At 44.8% G+C, this 18,869-nt stretch overlaps 2 protein-coding genes across 2 annotated transcripts in view; both read left to right on the top strand.

Annotated features, from left to right (window-relative positions):
• PDSS2 (decaprenyl diphosphate synthase subunit 2) overlaps positions 1-5,842 on the top strand; it is a 112,647-nt gene extending 106,805 nt beyond the window's left edge. The window contains exon 8 of the mRNA XM_027895373.1: positions 3,629-5,842. Within this exon, the coding sequence (XP_027751174.1) occupies positions 3,629-3,787 (159 nt within the window). The 3' untranslated portion in view covers positions 3,788-5,842. The remainder of the gene's footprint in view (positions 1-3,628) is intronic.
• Positions 5,843-18,165: 12,323 nt separating this feature from the next.
• Positions 18,166-18,869, top strand: part of BEND3 (BEN domain containing 3) — an 18,715-nt gene continuing 18,011 nt past the window's right edge. The window contains exon 1 of the mRNA XM_027895339.1: positions 18,166-18,412. The gene's annotated coding sequence lies outside the window, so the exon portion shown is untranslated. The remainder of the gene's footprint in view (positions 18,413-18,869) is intronic.

The following is an 18,869-nucleotide window of genomic DNA, read 5'->3' as shown; positions in this document are numbered from 1 at the left end:
AAAAAGAAGTGTGTCAATAACTAAATATGAAGGAAAAGGAGTGTAGCTGAAACATCAGAAAAGTAGCATGTGGTGTGCGTTTGTCATTGATTTGAATCTAGTGGAGTGTGGTCAAGCCTGGTAAGGGGCAGATTCTTTTGGATGTTGATATGTACCCCATGTGAAATTAGCAGTTGGTTTGAGTTTCAACATCACCTTTTTAATTACTTTTGTTATATTAGTAACAAAGTTGTAGAATCTAAAAGCTGTGTAGACCCTATCAAGATTGTTGATCCAAATGCAGAGTATCCCTTATGAATGTGCCTAAATACTTAATAAAAGACTTCCAAACATTAGTGCTGCAAAGCAGGAGCAGAAATGTGAATCCACTACAATTTTATGTATCGTATGATCTAGGCAGCACAGTTTTTGTCATTATCTTAAGACACTGAAAATTATGATGGTGCTGGTTTTTTTAGTTCTTGGAGTCATAGGGCAACATTGAGATGTAAAACTTTGGGTTCTGAGCTTCATGTGTATGAGGCAAAACTGTCAAGCCTGGTCAGTATCTGAGTGTATTGAGAAAGACAGAAGGTGCAGAAAAAGACTATGCTGATATATTGGGGAAGAGGTCGCTTCTTAACTGAGTTTAAACGTGGCTGTGCTATTGCAAGACTATTCTGTAAGCTGAATTTAAATAACCAATCACCAGTTGGTGATTTTTTTTTGGTGTCTTGGCACCTTTAGAACAAAGTAGGGCTGTAGTGCCAGTGGTCTCAACAAAAGCTTACAAATAAGAATGGAGTATTCCAGCATATCTTGCTGTTCAACAGAAGAAAAGCGTAGCTAAGCAATCTATATTTTGACTTGTATTTAGTTTTAATTACTGAATATTATTCTGAAGAAGGTTGCACGGATTAAATTGTTCCCACAAGTGGAAATATGCACAAAATGATGCCATGTAAGTAGACACTTAAAGAACAGACTCTTTTATTTCAAAGAAATTAATGAAGCAGCTTAATTAAAGTTTATAAAGTAACAATTAAAAGCAGTAATTTTGCTTTTCTGGGTATTTGCTGCAGAAATCAGCTGCTCCTATCCAAATGAAGCTTTAAAATAATACCTTTATACTGGATACACTGATTTTTTTATTCTATGTTCTTAGTTTGTGAAGTTCATTACATAAAACTATTGAAGCTCAAAATTTGAGAGTCTGCAAGTGTAACTGTAATGCAGTGGAGAGTACACCTAAAGTCTTAAATTGGGGGGGGGTTGCATATAGCAGAGCTACTGAAGCCTTATTTTCCATGGAGTTATTTCCTGTATTTCTCTAATAACTATCCTATTACCAAAAGCCAAATTTGTACTTCTTTTTTTTTCTTTTACAACTCCAGCTGAGATAGAGGTAGCATGCAGTCTGGTTAGTTTAGACTGCTTTGCCTCTGTGTCTGCTCGTTTGAGTTGACCAGCAACTTCTCCAAATGGAATATAAAATAGGTAAATTTTTAAGGACTGAATTGCTCATTTCATACAATGATCTTTAGCTGAAAACCTGAGGAAGGATCTGCCATAGGAGTTTTTTTTTTTTGTTTTGACGTTCCTTGAACTTTGCTTGGAGACATTCAATAGCGAATTAGTCTGATTTTTGTATAGTGACTCCTCTGCGTATCGTTTGACACGAGCTTTGCAATTGTACGGGCTTGAAAGCAGTACGTGTGTCTAAGGGCTTACACAAGACAAGCGTGTAAATGGATTGCATGCTTGTGTTAGGATTCTCCCCCTTTACGGATTGTGCTGTTTCAGCTAAGTCATGGTACATATGTGCGATCATACATATGCCTAAACTAAGCTCCTCTGACCTTTGACCAATCTGAAGACTTTCTAGGAGCTATTTTCTTTGCTGTTTACATCCCAATATATACTTACATGAGCATTAGGAGGCGTGCTAATCCTTTTTAATAAGCTTTAGCAAATCAGCAGAGTTTGCTTCACGATGTGTGGGTTCTACTATCTCGCAAGGCTGTGCCTTAAAGAAAGGGGAAGAGACACCTTTTCACGCTTCTGGCACACCTCATCTCACTCATCCCCACCTTTGCTGCAGAGCCGTGGATGTGTGGCTGATTCTCGTTCATTAGAAGACATGTCGAATTAGCTGTGCAGTGCATTTATGCCTCGGGGCAAGTTCCGTTCCAGCACACAGTGCAGGAAGATTCTAGCTGAAGTGAGAATAAAATTTTTATGAACTGGGACTTGAACACTCAAGTGCTGTAATATGCTTTCAGCTAATTTCATCTTTAAATACAGATAATGAATCCACTTCAGTTTGTATTCAGATAAGAAGTGTCAATCATTCTGTATGAATGCAAGCATGTATAGAAAGCGGGTGACTTACCATTTGGTCAAATCTTAGGGGTTTTTTATTTTTACATGATTTTAACTACATAGGTAAGGTCATACTGATGTATTTTTAAACTAAGCAACGAGCTGTGTATTGGTGGAAAACATGACTTAGAAAACCTTGTATAGTTTGTTACTGTAGATACCTTATGTGCAAGAAAGGCCTCTCTTTTAAAAGCTGGTACAGTGAAGTAAGATGGCTGTGCAAACCAGGTGGAGCACATTAAAGATCATAAAATGCTGTAATGCTTTTGGAATAATCAAATCCAAGAGATCCACCTGGCCTTGATTCCCAGGCTCTGTCTGGCATGAGGCATCAGGCTAGAGTTGGCCTGGGAACACCTGTATTTTAAGAGTTGAAAATGTAACCGTGTTTTGTGGCAATCTCTTGATGCTGTTCAAGAAAATATAGTAATTAAAATTAAAAAACCCTTAATAAGAGTGTTAGCTGTTTAGAGCTTTTGCTAAGTTCAGGTACTGGGAAAAAAGCATGTTTTGTTTGTAATTTTTATTTGTGTTATTTCATAAGAAATTTAACCTAGTTTTGAAGTGCCAAATCTTTCCAGCAGCTTGCCATGAAATGTCTGTTATTCCATGAAAATATTTTCTTTCTCATATGGTGCATCACCAAACCTTTGTCAAATTCCATAGCCTTAGTGAGAAGGTGGAGTTTGCATGGATGTAGCTCAGTATGATAATTTAACACATTTTACTGACAAAATTTACTTTTTGTCCACTTTGACACATGCAATCACATGGTCTGTAAATAGAAACCTGTATTACAAAAGACACGCGCATTCAACGTGTGTCATCCTGTGCCAGCTTCCAAAAACAGGTGATAAGATGGGTGTTCATGAAAAGCAGGTTTTGACTGCAGAAAACTAGAGCGTGAGCGAGCGGCTGGTTTGCCAGTTCTGCACAAAAGCTCTCAGGCAGGGGCTGAGGTATGAAATTCCCAGATATTTAAAAATTTTAATTTTTTTAAAATTTTTATTTAAGTGTGCCCTTTGGAGAGCCAGCATCTCTCAAGTGATGAAGTAATGGGTGATGTAGTTTAAATTGTGCACAGTTTAGCTGTAGCTGGGAGCCAAACAGAGCAGCTGAGAGGATTTAAGAGCTTTATCTGATGGCTTCGGTTTTGCCTTTACCTCGGAAGGGGTGGTGGAAGCGCTGTACTCCCAGAGATGGTTGTGTGCGCTGGCACTGCTACTGCCGAACCACCCCCACCCACTGTGCCTGTGTTTTCTGACAGCTGCAGGAAGCAATCAAGGCTGGAAAAGGTGTGACTTCGGCCATCGACCTCTGCCGCTGCCACGGAAACAGAGCATTGGCAGCCCTGGAGCATTTCCCTCCTTCCGAGGCCAGGGACGCCTTGGCCAACATTGTCTGCGCCGTGACCAGGTTTCCCTGACCTGCCGCTCCGGGGGGCACATCTCTCCCTCCACAAGTGGAAGCAGCCTGGCGGGGACACCGACGGTGCCTCACACCTCTGTTCGGCTCATCGTCCCATCCCGGCAGAGGAATGTGTGCCGGTCTGCCGCCACCAGCACCAGCAAAATTCGGGAGCGGAAAGAAAAAAGGTCACAAAAGGCTTTCGCTTGTCGTGCCAGAAGCGCACTTGAGGCTGCACCGGTAGAAATAATTAATGAGTCCCGTTTCCGTGACCTCAGCAAATGGACAGGAAATAAGTTGGTATTGATTGGGTACCAGTGGGGACGGCGCCAGGGCGGAGGCCGGTGGTTTTCCTGCCAGAGGGGAGGGATGGAAGGCGGGAGGGATGGAAGGGCGTGAAGATCCAGGTGTCACGAGAAGCTCGTTTAAACCTGCCCAGAGAGAGTGAGCTGCCGAAGCCGGGAATTAACATACCCGCTTATCCAAGGAGAAGGGCAGATTGGAGGATTAATGGGGAAAAATCCTCTCTCTGTCTGTGTGCAGTCATGTCTCCTCATGCTGTTTTTATGTATTAAAACATAAAATTACCCTGTGCCTAATGATTTCTGTATTTGAGAAACTTGCTGAGAAAATGTGTCAAGCATGGTAAGTAGGAGCTTTAAAATATTTAATCAAATATTAATTTGGCTCTGTTAAGGGAACTGATTGCCTGGGGTTTATACTGTGCCTGTGTAATATGTTGCTCTGGGTCAAAGAATGAGGTTTTTCCAACTCTTCTGAGGGAGCAAATATCCCTCTCTCAGATCCAGCAATTTGTTTCAACAGTCTTACACAAAAGAATTTCCTATGTTTGTGACACTTGTGTTAATTTAAGCCAAATAAATTTTAATTTGTAAGGCTAGACATCATCCTTTGGCATAAAGAAAGCAGGAATGCTCCTCTGTGAGTAGTCACCGCACTGAATAAAATGCAGAAAATATTGGAGAAGTTTTGAACCTCAGTGTGTTGAATTTTCAAGTCCAATTAGAGACAGCATATAAGGTGTATCAGAAGCCTGCAATTTGAGACCGTCTCTGTTTTGTACATAGGAGATGATTTTTGTGGTTTGCACGCGTGCAATCTGAGAATGCCGTTGACAAGAAGGCTGAGTTTACATAAATGATCTAGATTGAGACTCAGCTACCTTTCTTCCTTCTGTGGTGTAATTACAGCCCAATCTGGAGACAGCTAGCACAGCAAACAGATTTCATTACATCCCTCACTCAAACACTAAGTGGAGTTATTTCTGTTAAATTCTCTCCTCCCGCCTTTTCTCCCTGCACTCACTCCCGCTGTCACACAGCTTGTTTGTCATAGACCAGCGTGTTGCACTCTACCAAATGCAAAATGTAAATAAAAACTCTATCCCCTAAAAATATACTGAAAATACGCCCCACGTGATGTACTCTGTGTACATTCTGCCCACGTTATACCATAATATTTAATATATAATAAGCAACCTTGAGTCACAACCTTTCTTTAGGAGCAACGTCCAGAACTCAGGACTCGCTTTGTTCTGGAGAAGGGCTTCAACACCAGACCCCTTCTTGCTTGCGCTTCCTCTTTTACCTGCCTGCCCTCTCTTACCTGCATTTTCTCTCTTCCTGAGACTCTGGCACTTCTCTATGAGTTGGTGCTGTTACGCAGGAGGAAGGCTGGAAATAGAAGAGAAGCACTGAGAAGTGTGGATTATCCCAGGCAGTTACCTGTGAAGTTCCCTGAAGTTCTGCTAACATAAAACACGCTTTAAATAAGTACCTAAATTCAGAGTCATATTTCAGTTTTCTTTGTCTCTGTTTTTTACACATTACATATAGTAAGAGCCGTACATCATCTTGTCTTGTCTTTGTCTTACATCTATGTTAATTGGGTCATAATGATTTAGGGCTGCAAGAAACTTGGGTATGCTGGAGATATTGAGTCACCTCACCTCAGCTGTGTGAAAGAAATATCAAACATACACCTGGTTTATTTTTTGATGAAAGTACAAGTTTTTATTTGTAGCTGTTACCAATAAAGGGGAATAATAAAAAATAAATTACCTTCTTTTTTGTATTTTTATCACCAGAATTTTCTCATTGCTCTTATATGATTCAACTTTAATTTAAATTAAAAAAAAAAGAATGTGAATTATCCCCTATCAATATTATTACTCTTATAATTAATGAAGATATTTATCTATAATTCTTCAGAAATGTTTGTTTTCTTGTTTCCTCCAGGTAAACTACAAGCAAACTATTATAGCCACCTGTCAAACCCTGAGTGAATTAGTTATTGCTGTGTACTAATATACTCCTCACACATCATATAATTTCTCAGCAGTGGTGTAACTTTGGGGCTGTTCTGGACTTATTTTTGTCCCTTGGTTCCTTTTCCCCACCAACCTCTAAAAGGCGATCAAGGAGACAGAGACCTGTGGTCTGAGGGGTAGCTGAGGAAGGCATTCACACCATTTACTTCAGGCAACCAGCTACTGAAGCAGACATACCTGTTGGCTGCTTCTCTGAATAATTTATCCCAGGTGTGGAATTGCTGGACCACTCCACTGATGCACAAAATACAGGACATGGTTCCAACTGCTTTTTAAACCAGACTAAATAAAAACAAAACAAACAAACAAACAAACAAACAAAAAAAAATCGCCCAGTGTACTGGGTCTTACTGTGATGGAATTAATTTTCTTTGTAGTGTGCTCTGCGGTGCATGTTTTGGATGTGTAGCTAAAACAGCGTTGCCAGCCTTCTGATGCTTTAGCTTCGGATGCTTCTGATGTTCAGCAGTGGTTGCACTGGGTTTTTCTGCTCCTCACTCTGACATCCAGTGAGGGCGTTGGTTGTGGGCTGGGGGCAGGGAGGGGGCACAGCTGGGACAGCTGACCTCAACTGACCTCAGGGATAGTCTGCACCATATAAGATCATGCTCAGCAATAAAAACTGGGGTGTTGAGGATGTTCCTGGGGGTCTATTGCCTGGGGACTGTTTGAGCATCAGTCAGCTGGTGCTGATTGCTTTGTATCGTTTGTTTTTCATTGTTTTGTATTCATTTTTTTCCACTTTTTATCTATTAAACTGTCTTTAATTCAACCCACAAATTTTCTAACTGTTGCCCTGCTCTGGAGAAGAGTCTGGAGACACTACCCGACCTGTTAATGGTTATGGATTTTTAGAAGAATCTACTAAAAATGTGTCTTTTATTGGTGGCATCAATTTCAGTTTCCCACAATATTTCTGACTTTCAAAAAGGTCAAAATCTACCTTTATTAGCTTCAAACCGTTCAAGGAGCAGAAGTAGTTCAGTACGGAGCTCTCCCTCTTCTGGTCTGAGAGTCTCCTTGCCCTCACCCATGCTTGCTGAGCTGAAGCACTAGCAAATACCAAGTACCTTATGTTATTAAAAGGATCTCTTTTTAGCCTCCAGGTCCCCTTAGCTGCTTTTAAGCACTCTTTGAATGGTTTTGTACATTTAGTATTTTAGTAAGGGAGCAAGTTGTGTTCTAACCTCCATCCTCCCTCAGTTGGGAGGAGAGGAATGCTGCTCGCTGTTTCTCTGTGCTGGGCACAGAGGGTGGGATGTACCAGATCTAACTTGGTTAGATGTGTCTAACACCAGATATGCTTCATCTCATCCCAGAAAATACCTCTATAAGGGACTGTATCCATCCTTTGACTACACAGAACTAAAACATATGGTGCACTCCACTGCCAGGGGCAGTGAGTGAGCAGCTGTGAGATGCTTAGCTGCCAGCCACCACGGTCCTTTTTGGTACCCTTGCAGGGCTCCAGACAATGAGACATTTGGCTGGAGTGTGCTAGGGGGAACTTACTATACCTGTTTAGCTGTTGCTGGTCGTGATGTTGACTTACTCATTCTCACTGCAGGTTTATTTGTTTCCTTACCCACTCCTCGTCTTGCTCAAGAGTGAGCTTGACAATTTGAGAGCTTGTTGAAGACTGGTTTTGTCTTCTGCAGTTTGCTGTGCTGCGTGGCACTCAGATGTGTTCTGCGTTGGAGAACTGATGAAAACACTGGCCCTGAGCCTGATTTGGTATTTGGGCTCTGCATTGCTGCTGTCCCAGTACTTTGGGAACCATCTCGTGGCGATAATTAACAATTACACCTTTTCCCTCTTTTCATCTGAGAGATAGTTTGTGAAGGAAACAAAGAATGGCACCTTCCCCTTCACCTCCTTGCAGGGTGGTTGTTTTCCACCTTGTTGCAATGACTCTCCACTATTTTGAACACCCCTGGGTAATCAGAATGCTCACATCAGTGTGTCTCAGGAATCTGTATCCAGCTTTTCTTAGGATTAACTGAATATTTAGGAGTGTCACACAGGGATGTGTCCTGAGGCTGTGTGGTCATGGGTGGCAAGGTATCTAGATCAGTTTTTCTATCTGACGGTGTAGGACTTGACCCCCAAAGAAGTGCAGGATCCTGATAACATGACAGAACATTTGAAAAAAGGATGCCCTTGCTAGCTGAAGCAACACAACTTTTCACACTGTGCTGGGCCTGGCCTAAGCCTACCAAGAGCTGTTCAGCACCCTTAGAGGGGAGAGATGGTCTCTGGGTCTGAAGACATACAAACAGGCACCATGGCTAAGCCAGAGACCCAACTCTCAGCTGTATCAGTTGCCCCTGCAGTCAGGAAGAAACAGTGGAGGCAGAAGTCAACTTGTTCAGTCAGGAAGGAAGCTTCTCCCAAGAGGGAGCAGGAGGAGGAGGATTGGAGAGGCAGCCAGTCGTGCAGCAGAACAGTCACAAGAACAGGAGGAGAAAGAGAGAGAAATCACGAACAAGCCAGAAATCACCAGCTCCTTATCCCTGAGTAAGCTTCAAGATACACGCAAAGATTATAGCCATTAGCCTGGTGAGGTAATTACCAGCTGGCTGCTGCAGTGCTGGGATACTGTAGCCAACAGTCAGGAGTTGGAGAGCAAGGAAGCCCAGCAGCTGTGGTCCCTTACAAAGGACTGTGGCATCAACAAAGGAGCGAAAAGCAGCACCCTCTGGAGACAGCTCCTGTTGAGTGCCAAGGAAAAGTATCCCCTCGAGGAAGGCCTTATAAACTCTTGAGGCAAGAGTGGACAACTACTGAGAGTGGTTTCCAGAGTCTGAAGGAAGGAGTCTGGCAGAGGTGATCTGAGGTAGCCTGAACAACAACCAGGCATCAAAAGGCCTAGATGAAGTCCAGTGCCTGTGGTCCACGCAGTGGAAGTTTGTGTGGAACACATGGTCATCATATGCCAGCACCTGGTGCTAATGACTTGGTCAGACATCTCTCTTCCACCCCAACCCTGCAGGTCTGTGTCTTGCATGGGAAGAGACTGTCCCAGCAGTTCCAGCTATTCAAAGACAGTATGTCTCCCTCCTTGTCCATGCAAGCCATCATCTAGGCTAACAGGTGAGCTTTCTCTGCTCAAGGGGGAGGCCACCATGTGCACATTTATGTGCCACCCTCTGGTTCTGTCTGCATGACCACAAGAACATGAGGAATTGGGATGCCTCAAACATGGAAGCTGGGGTATGTGAATTGCAAGGAATAACAGTGACCAAAAAACACCCGTATAGGAAAATGGTGCTGTTGGGCAGTTCCCCAGACAGCATAGAAGGATGATAGTCCCTCTGACCCGAATGAGGAACTTCTGGTTTGCAGTTAGAAGAATCAGGCAATGAATACACTGTCCAGGAATAGAGACCCGACCTCTGGCCAGGTGAAGGAAAGGGATTACCAGGTTTATTGGACTGCATGGATTTGATGACCTGGCTATGCTTCACTTAATGTAACCCTGCATATGCCGTGTCTTATTTTTGCAATAAAGAGTGCAGAGGTGGCCCGTATTTGACTTATTGTCAAACTTGACAGAAGGTGATAAAAGTTTGAAAAACCCTTTTTGATTTAATGGAAACATTAAGAAAATATTCTCTGGAGCTGCTGGGGAGTGCTTCTTGCCCCAGGCAGTGTTAAAGATGCCAGACTAGTGTCCTCAGGGGTAAACCTGCTGGTGAGATCTCCCTGTGCCCTGTTTGAATTTTCATCAGCGCAAAAGGCTAACTCAGGCAACTGTGCCATGCTGCAGATTTGCCAAGGAAGTAGCTTCTGGGTCATATGACTAGCTGTCACTGCTCTTATCAGCTGCTTCAATCTCTCAGAACAGTAAGGCATCAAACTTTTTTTTAATCTTTGTAGTCTTCAAAGTACTTTTACCTGCACAGTGTCTTACAGAAAATAAAGAGCGAAAGCTTTTCAGTCTCTCAAGGCAGTTCAAAGGAAAGAATATTTCTGATTGTGGAAGTCATCTATTTTGACAGTCTTTGCATTAAATTATCTTCCTTTTTTTTCCCTTTCAGAAATCAATCCCTAAAATGAATTAATTATTTACACAATTAGCATTCACATGTTTCTCCTTTAGACTAAGCCTGTTTTTCTAAAGCTAAGAGAAAGTAGCCATTAGGCTAAAATTCTGATAGCAAATGCCTTTAAAATAACCAAAAAGATAAAGTACTAAGTTTGCTTTGAGTTGTGAAGGGCAGAAAAGGGTGACAAACAAGTTGGCAATCGATCCACCAAAGCCTCGAGCAATCACCTTTGTCCACCCCTTCATGCATTGGCACTTGTGCGTGACTCTGCCCGCAGCTCCCGGCGTTGCTGCCGTATTCCCAGCCCCCGACAGAATGCCAGAGAATGCTCGGGCTCCCCCCTGTGTAGGAGATTCCTTCTTTGCAGTGCGTGAAGTTGACTTTAATTCATGCTTATTTGCAAAATGCTTTTGTCAGCGTGCATCTCCTGAGGAAAGGCAACCCTTTTCTTCAAAATAGAAATAGCAACAAGACAACTTACTTACTAAACTGGGAAGCAGTGTTCTACAGACTTCACATGGTGAAATGGCAAGTTTATCTGCAGGAGAAAGGAGCAAACGTATCATACAGGAACATAGCTCTTGGCTAACAGTGACAGGCAGGTGTCCAACTGATAACTAAAACAGTAGTTCTCAGATTTGTCTGGTTGCTAAGAAATTTTTATATAAAATTCCATTTGAGGCATATTTTTATGTGATTGTATAGGAGAATTGCAATTTTGCAGCAACATGATAAAAAATCTTGCTTTGAAATTTTCTTTTTTTTACCCTACTCCACTACTATACTTTGTATTCCTCCCTTCATCCCTTCCCCAAACATCAAAGACTGAAAATACTCTGCTTCGTTATTAGAGCAGCGGTCAACATTTTTGAAATCATACACAAAAGTAAGTATTTTACTTGCCAAAAAACCCAGTATCTTAAAACTAGACTTTTTTATACCTTCAGTGTTTACAGCAAATGACTTGTTTCAACTGCAAGGTTCAAAACTTAGCATTTATTAAATGTCAAATTATAAAAATTAAATGTTATGCAGGAGTAATCAGAAAAATCTAAACCAAGTACCAATAGATTAGATTAGGTTAGGGGTATATTTTCCTCCAGAAAAAATATAAACACTCATTTTAGAAGGCTTTACTCTCCGCAGATGAGCGTGACGCTTATTTGAAACACAGCGTGGCTAGGAAATGAGCCATTTTTCCCTCTTGGCTAGTTTTGATGAAAGCTCTCCAAGTTGCACATTGTGTCTGAACATTTCTTCATTCATAGCATGTGCCCATCGAAAACTGTTTTCTGTTTGCAGCATTTCAGCTGTACTATTTATAAGCTGGTTGAACAATGCTACTAGAAGCTGTAAAAGGTGTGTGTTTCATATGCAAATCATCGGCAATAATTTTCTACAATTACACTTAGTTGTTTGCATCATTTTCATAAAAAATGGGTTTAGCAGGAGAACATCACAGAACAAGTATCTATATTAGTAAGACTTATTTTTAATCAAACAATTTTGTTGCTTTTGTCAACCTATGGAAGTTAATATGTTAACATTTTATATCGAAGGATAAAAGCTATGAATGTCCCTGCCTCTGCTCACATGCTGTATGCCCACAAGAAATATACGTGGCTTTTAGTTGTAATATCTTAGGATATCTCTGCAGAAAAATAAGCAGGATTTAAACATCTTTATTAAAGATGACTGCTGCTGCTAAAAATGGTCACATTACCTAATGATTGGAAGTATTTCTTACTTCAACTTTCATGAAAAGTAATTGTTTTCAATCACATTCTATTGTAGTAATAACCACTAAGCAGGTGGGTTTTCTCTGTTATTCTTGTAAATCTAGGTCTCCAAGCTTACAGTTTTCATTAAAAATTCCAATCAGACTAAATTTTCACCAGTTTCAAAGGGAAATTTCTGTTGGATAAAATGCCTTTTAAATTCAGGATTGTTCTCAAAGTCATCACTGTAGAGTATGACTGGGTTATACTAGGTGGGTTATAACTAGGTGGATTAAGGCATCTTGTAGCCACGAACCAGAGATCCATGTTGATGCAAATGCAGAAGGGAAGGTTGCCATCCACCCAAAAAATAAGCTTCAGGAGTAGCTTCTCAACAGTAGTGAGGGCAAAAATCAAGAAGGGAGGCTGCTTCTAAGACAGTGACTTTTTTGTGAAAAGGACTACATAGTACATTGGCCATGACAGAAGCAACTGAAACTCAAAAAACCTAGAAAGGCTGTTTCAGTTTCAGAACCTGAAACGAAGAGAATTTCCACAGTCTGAGTATTGCTACTTCCATTTAAAAAAAACCTTCAAGTCAGCCAGCTGAATTCTCAGAGAAACCTAGTTTTCTACATTGCTTCACAGATTATTTTATTTTCTGTTATTTTTGCAAACATTTGAACTTACATATCTTAATGAGGTATGAGACTATGCAACAGGTCCAAAATATTCTTTCCATAATGGGCAAGATATGGAATTGACTGTTAAGCACACAAAGCAGTGTGCTGTTTGCATTTGATTGGGAGATGTGGACCTCTTTGAGAGAAAGGACTTTCCAGGCTGTATTTACCTCTTTTGGATGTAAAACAGAACTGGGCAAACAGACTTTTATGGGATAAATGCTTGATCGTTCAGAGTCAGTTATGGTGTCGATAATAGGATGACTGTGCATTAAGTGAGCATTACTCTTTTTAAATGCAAAGCTGTGAAATAGCGTACAATGGCACAGTTCTTGGCTGAACTAACGCAAAGAGAACTGCGATTTCATTGCCAAGAGATTAAAAGAGGCTTATGCTTCCAAGAGTGAAGTTGCTCAGATTTGTCAGTTTTTAAACAGTTATGGATGCGGCTGATGTCTAAGTAAACTGCTGCAGCACAGAAGGAGAATTTAGGCTGTGCACTGGGTTAAGTTACTCTATTCTTGAAGCTCCTTTATTTTTCTGTTCTACTCCGTCTTCCACTGCAGCTTTGATGTGACTTTTTTTAAGCTTTTATATCAAATTCTTCTTCCTTTGGTACTCAACTGTTACATATCTGCTGTCTTGCCAGTGTAGTCCGGTGCTACTTCAGACTAGAAAAGTGATTTCTTATAATGACTGCTCATTTTTTTGGAACTTTTTGATCTAAACTCTTAGCATTTCTAACCTGCATGCACTTGAAGATGAATTGGTTTGTTTTTAAAACCCAAAGATGCCATTTCGATTCTGTATTTTGATATCCTTGATTCAGCAAGCAACACAATTATGATACTTCTTGTCCATCTCCATGAGGTCTAGCTAAACAACAATTTTGAAGTTTCCAATCATTGTACCTACAAATAAGAAGCAGTGTTGCAATAAAACTTAAAAAAGGGTGTCATGTAACAATTCTGTTTCTCAAGAAAAAACAAAAGCAATTATATTAAGTGGGACTCCAAACCAGAGTTTCACAACTAGTGTAGTATGTTGCTGGCAGAACCCTCCAACACTGCTTGCAGCCATAGGAAGTTTAAAAATACAAATGAAGTTCAGGTGTCTGCTACTGCTCATTTCTGCTTGGATTACAGCAATGTATGGATATTGCCCACAGCATGTTACTTGTTCAGTATTGTTGCCTGTGGGCCAACAGAGGTTCCGAATATTCCTCTGCAATGTGTCCATGGATGTCCTTTCAGTCTGACTGGCAGTGAAGAGCATGAAGGTATAAAAATTTTGTTATCAAGTTACCTTATTTGCCATTAAATATTTCAGTTTTTATAAACTTGGAAATGCAGAATACGTTTTACTGCAAATCAGATGAGTTAATGGGACTGATTTTTTTTTTTTTAATGGTGCCTTTCAGACCCTTTTAATTTTAATCTAAGGCAGAAGATTTCAGAACCTGCACTTTTTCCTCCCCCCCCCCAACATATTCAGTCTCTTTGAAGTTTATTTATATCAAATACACACCTAAATAATTTAGAGTGAATTCCAAGCTGCCTAATTTAAGTTACTGCCCAATTTCTCTGAGTCAGTGCCTGACTCCTGACATCGTGCACACAGTTGGTGTTCGGAGTCCAGCTGGACACCTGCCGCGGGGTGGGGGCCAGCCTCCCTGACGTCCCTCTAGAGGGCAATCCAGCCCATTCCATCCGGCCCATTTGAGCCCCAAGCCAGCCCGCAGGAACCCGTAGTGAACATGAGACACTCAGATTAGGAAATTGCTCTGTATTCCCAGAAAACAGCTGCTGGGCCCCTTGCAAGAGGGGCACCCACCCCACCTGCTGCACACACAGCAACACAGTGGCCAGCAACACAGGAGCTGCTGCAAGTCGTCCCAAGGGCAGGCAGAAAGAAGTCTGGTTACCAGTGGGGGCTTGTCTTTCTAGGTGGGGGGCTTGTTTTCCCGTTAGGTCTTAAAGTGTATCTAAGTTTCAAGGAACTGGCTCGGTACACCACTGTTTCTCATCTGCTTTTCTTCCGGACTCCGTGACTTTTGTGTTTGGCTGCAAGGTGGCCTAGTTTCAAAACATGTGGTGGAGAAAAGTGATAGACGATGTACTGGTACCATAGCAATACTTTTTACAGAATGAAACTGCCAAAATTAGTTGCTGCTGAAAGTGCTTTCGACATCTCATGCCACATCTCTGCCTACTGAGTGCTGTAGGCTATTGCAAGGATTTACAAGAAAGAAGCCTTGCTGAGGTTTTTTAGTTGGATTCTTGCTTATCCCAAACATTTGCAGCACAGGAAGCAAAAAGGCTTCTAAATTTAAGGTTATACTTCTGCTTCTTGTCGTTGTACCAACCCTCAGCATACTGAGCTGCTCAGGGCCTACCACAGAGTCAAGCACTGCCAGCCACCCTGGTTCCTCACCCCTGCCCAGGGAATCTCTAGCTGACCAGATCCTTTGAACTAACTTAGAGCATTCTCCGGGGGAGGGCCTGGCGCCTTAGAGTGCATAAAAGTCTAAGGAGCTGCCCATGGTCCACCCTTACAGAACTCCATATAACTAGAAACAGGGCTTTCAGCTCCCCGGGGGTTCTGAGCACATCTGTGTTGGTGGCACGGCTGAAATCTAGTTGCAATTTGGTCAAGTCACCAATGGCCCCCTGTACTCGAGAGCAGGGGTGATTTTTTTACTAAAGTGTTCTCTTGCTAGAGCACCACAACTCCCCTCCCCGGTGACCTGAAATTTTTCAGAAATTGCCGCAGTGTCGCAGAGTGGCTTTTGAGCCAAAGGCACGAAGTGGGGGAAAAATGAGCATTTGAATAAATGACGTGTGTAGCACAAGTTCAGATGGTGAAAAAAAATGGGACTTGTCTGGCTGGGAAGCCAATCTAGGCTTGCTACCTGCATTGCCTGGAGACAACTTGACTCGCTCCCTTTCCATTAAATACTGTTATTGCAACAATATGCTCGTGCTTCTTTATGCTTAGCTGAGGCCCTTCAGGTCTCCTCCTGGGCTTGGGTCCCTAGTAGCTACAGTGCCTCAGGCCAGCACTATAGAGCAGAAATGAGGTGGAGTTCAAACTGGCAAGTGTTTTCTCAAGGGCTCTGAAATTGAGTTTGGGATTCCTGTGGCTTGCTTTTGCCTTATGGTTGCCTTTCCTTAATCCCACTAAGTAAAGCATTCCAGTAAAATCCAGCTGAGATCTAGCACTACTTAGCAGCTGGGCCAGGTGTTAAAACATGTACCCTTTAAGAAAACCTTCAGTTAGCCTTACAGTAAAGGGAGGGGGCAAAGCATACTGTAAACTTAAGTCTTCACAGTGCTACCAGACTCAGAAAGGTTAGCTGGACGTGCTCTTATCTCCGAGGAGAGAAAGAACCGCTAACTGCAGACCACTTGTCTTGTTGATAGAATGTATCCCTCGTTCAGTGGTTCTTAGGAGGAGTTTCAGTGCTGATAGTTCCTGCTTTTAAGGGCTCCTTTTTACGGTTGTCTATCAATGGCAATAATAAAAAAAGCAGTCAAACTACTATCTGTTAGGATTATTCATGGAATATGACACTGTAAATACACCAAAAGTCCCAGATGCTAAATTAAGAAGAGCGACATAAGTGGAAGAACAAAATTTTAGAGAACTGCTTCTAAAGAAAGAGACAAAAATCTGAAATGGTGAGGATTTTTTAAGAGTCACTTTTTTTTTGTATTGTTGAGTTCTAAGGAAACAGCAAGTGTCTAGGAAAGTGCTGAGTTATGGGGCAGAAGATTTATCTGAAATTTTTTTTCCAGTTGTTTCTCAGTTGACTTACATGGTCCTGTATTTGCTTTTAATTTTAAAAAAAAAGTTTCGGGGATAACAAACAGAAAATTTATTTATGTGGTACATTCACATCCGTGCTCAGAGGTCACGTGTTCTGCCTTCACATTTACTTGCTGCTTGCCTGGTGTGTTACTTACCTTGTCATTTCTGTCGGATGCATCCTTCACGCTGGATGCAATCCATCACCCTTCATGGCAGCTTATTTTATATTAAACACCTTTTATACACATCCTTACACTTAACTTCTGTCACTTTGGAGGAAAAAAAAAGTAAAGCAACTACAGTATAATCAAAGACCTTGGCTGTGTACTTTCATTAACAGCAAAATCAATCTATGTATTAGGAACAGCCTCACTGGCCGAGTTTATTGTGCAAGTAAAACATTTCATGCCAAGCTGCCAAGTTCCAGAGGTATGTTACATATAGCCAAAAAATGTAATCGCCATAACTGGCCATAGGTTACAAAACCAGATTTCGCTCTCCCACTTTTTTTTTTTTTTTTTTTTAATTTTTTAATCTGTGGGAATCGTTTTGGTTTTCTACAAGCTGTTAGTAGAAAGGGCACGTATAATTTGGCAGACTAATGTAATGTCTTATGTGCTCCTGTCAATTTCAGGGAAGATAAAATCTACAAGGATACTTAATTAAAAAAGAATGCGATGTCTGTTTTATAAATCACTGCTGCCATCTGCCCCCCAAATGCGGAGCATGGAAACGGTCTCGTGTTAAACCGGCGTGGGAAAAAGCTTGGATGTGAATTAAACCAACTTACTTTTTTTTTTTTTTTTTTTTTTTTTTTTTTTTTTTTAAAGTACAGGCTTAAGCCTAAAGCGGCACCAAACACCGGCCTTTCCTACTTGGCGATAAGTAAAGAAACCCTCGTTAAGGTCACACAAAGGCGGGCGGGCAGCGCTCCCACGGGTACCGCCAGCTCCGGGCAGCACCGGCAGCTCCGGGGGCCGCAGCCTCCCGGTGCGGGCAGGGGCTGCGTGCGGGTGTCACGGGCAGTGTGTGCGGGGGACCCTCGGCGCGTCCCCCCAGCTCCGCCCGTGGGGTTGCCCCGGGGTGACCCGCAGACAGCCGGCATGGAGACGGATGTGCGGGATCCACAGCGGTGCGCCCGCGGCCGGGGGCTGGGGGGGCGCCGTGCGGTGCCTCCGCCGGCCCGGCCGGAGCTGGTGCTGCCTGTGGATGTCGCGGATCCCCCGCTCGTGCCGCGGCCCGGCGCTGGCGGGACGCGCGTGGGTGGGCGGGTGTCCGGGGGCGCGCGGGCGACGCGGGCCGGCGCGCGGCCATGTGCTCACCGCCACCTCCCGTCACCTGCCGTGGGCACGCGGCCTCGCCTCTCCCCCGCGCGCGCACGTGCACGGCCCGCCACCGGACTCTGCGCGCGCCGCGTCCACGCGACACCGCGCGGAGCGGCCCGGCCGCGCGAGCCAACTGGGGAGGGGGGAGGCGCGCGCTTTCCACGCGGCGGCGGCGAGCGCGCCCCGTGCCCGCCGGTCCCCGCGTCCGGTCCCGCTCCCGTCACGCGGTGCCGTGTCTCTGAGCGGTGGCGGCCCCACGTGCGGGCGCGGGGAGGGCGTGTCGCGGAGCGGGCGAGCGGCCCCCCCAGCGGCGGGGGCTCTGCCCGCGCGGCGCCGAGTGGGCGGCGGGGCGCGCGCGGCGCGGGGGCGCGCGGGGACTCCAGTGGGAACCGCGCGCGTTCCCAGTGGCAGCGCCGGGGAGGGCGGGGGGTGGGGAGCAGGGGGAGGGGGGAGGAGCGGGCCGCTCTCCCCCCTCCCTCCCTCCCCTCCCGCCCCTGCCCCTGCCCCGGGGCGGCGGGTGGCGCTGGCCGCGGCGGGTCGGGGCTCGGTGTCCTTGTGCGGAAATGACACACGGTCCCGTCACGTCACGCGAGAGCGCAGCGCGCGGACCCTCGCACACAAAGAGCGGGGGGGAAGCGCGGGCACCAGCGGCGGCCGCTCCAGCCGCCCCCGCCGCCCCGGGGCTCCCGTGGCCCCGCGCGGAGCCGAGGTAAGTCGTGCTGCCGCCGCTGGCGGGGACGGGCGCCGCTCCACGCACCCCACGGCGAGCGGGGAGCGCCGCCCCGGCGGGTGGGGGAAGACCGGGGAGGGGGGGGCCGAGCGGGGGGGGGCGCGGGAGGCGCGGGGCCGGCCCCTCCCCCGGCAGCCCGCGGGCCGGGGCCGCGCTGCTGGGGGCGGGCGGGCGGGGGGCTCTTTGTTCGCTGCTCCGAGCGGCGGCAGCGCGGGTCGCGCGCGTCCGGCCCGGGTGCCTCCATCTGCGGGGCTGGGCAGGGGGAGGACGGGGAGCAGGGAGCAGAGTGGAACGGTCACGGCGCCGTCACCTCCAGCCTCACCTTACCCCCTTCCCCCTGCCCCCCCTCCGCGCGCCGGCCACATAGATCCGCCCGGGCAGGGTTCGGACCGGAAGCACCAACCGCCGCCGCCGCCGCCTCGGGCTCGTGGGTCTG

This window comes from Empidonax traillii, unplaced genomic scaffold (assembly GCF_003031625.1).
Source record: "Empidonax traillii isolate 1590-97213 ecotype Southwest subspecies unplaced genomic scaffold, ASM303162v1 scaffold16:size2589160, whole genome shotgun sequence".
In the NCBI taxonomy this organism is placed as follows: Eukaryota; Metazoa; Chordata; class Aves; order Passeriformes; family Tyrannidae; genus Empidonax; species Empidonax traillii.
The sequence above is the reverse complement of the archived record's forward strand: the minus strand, read 5'-3'. Positions and strand labels throughout refer to the sequence as shown.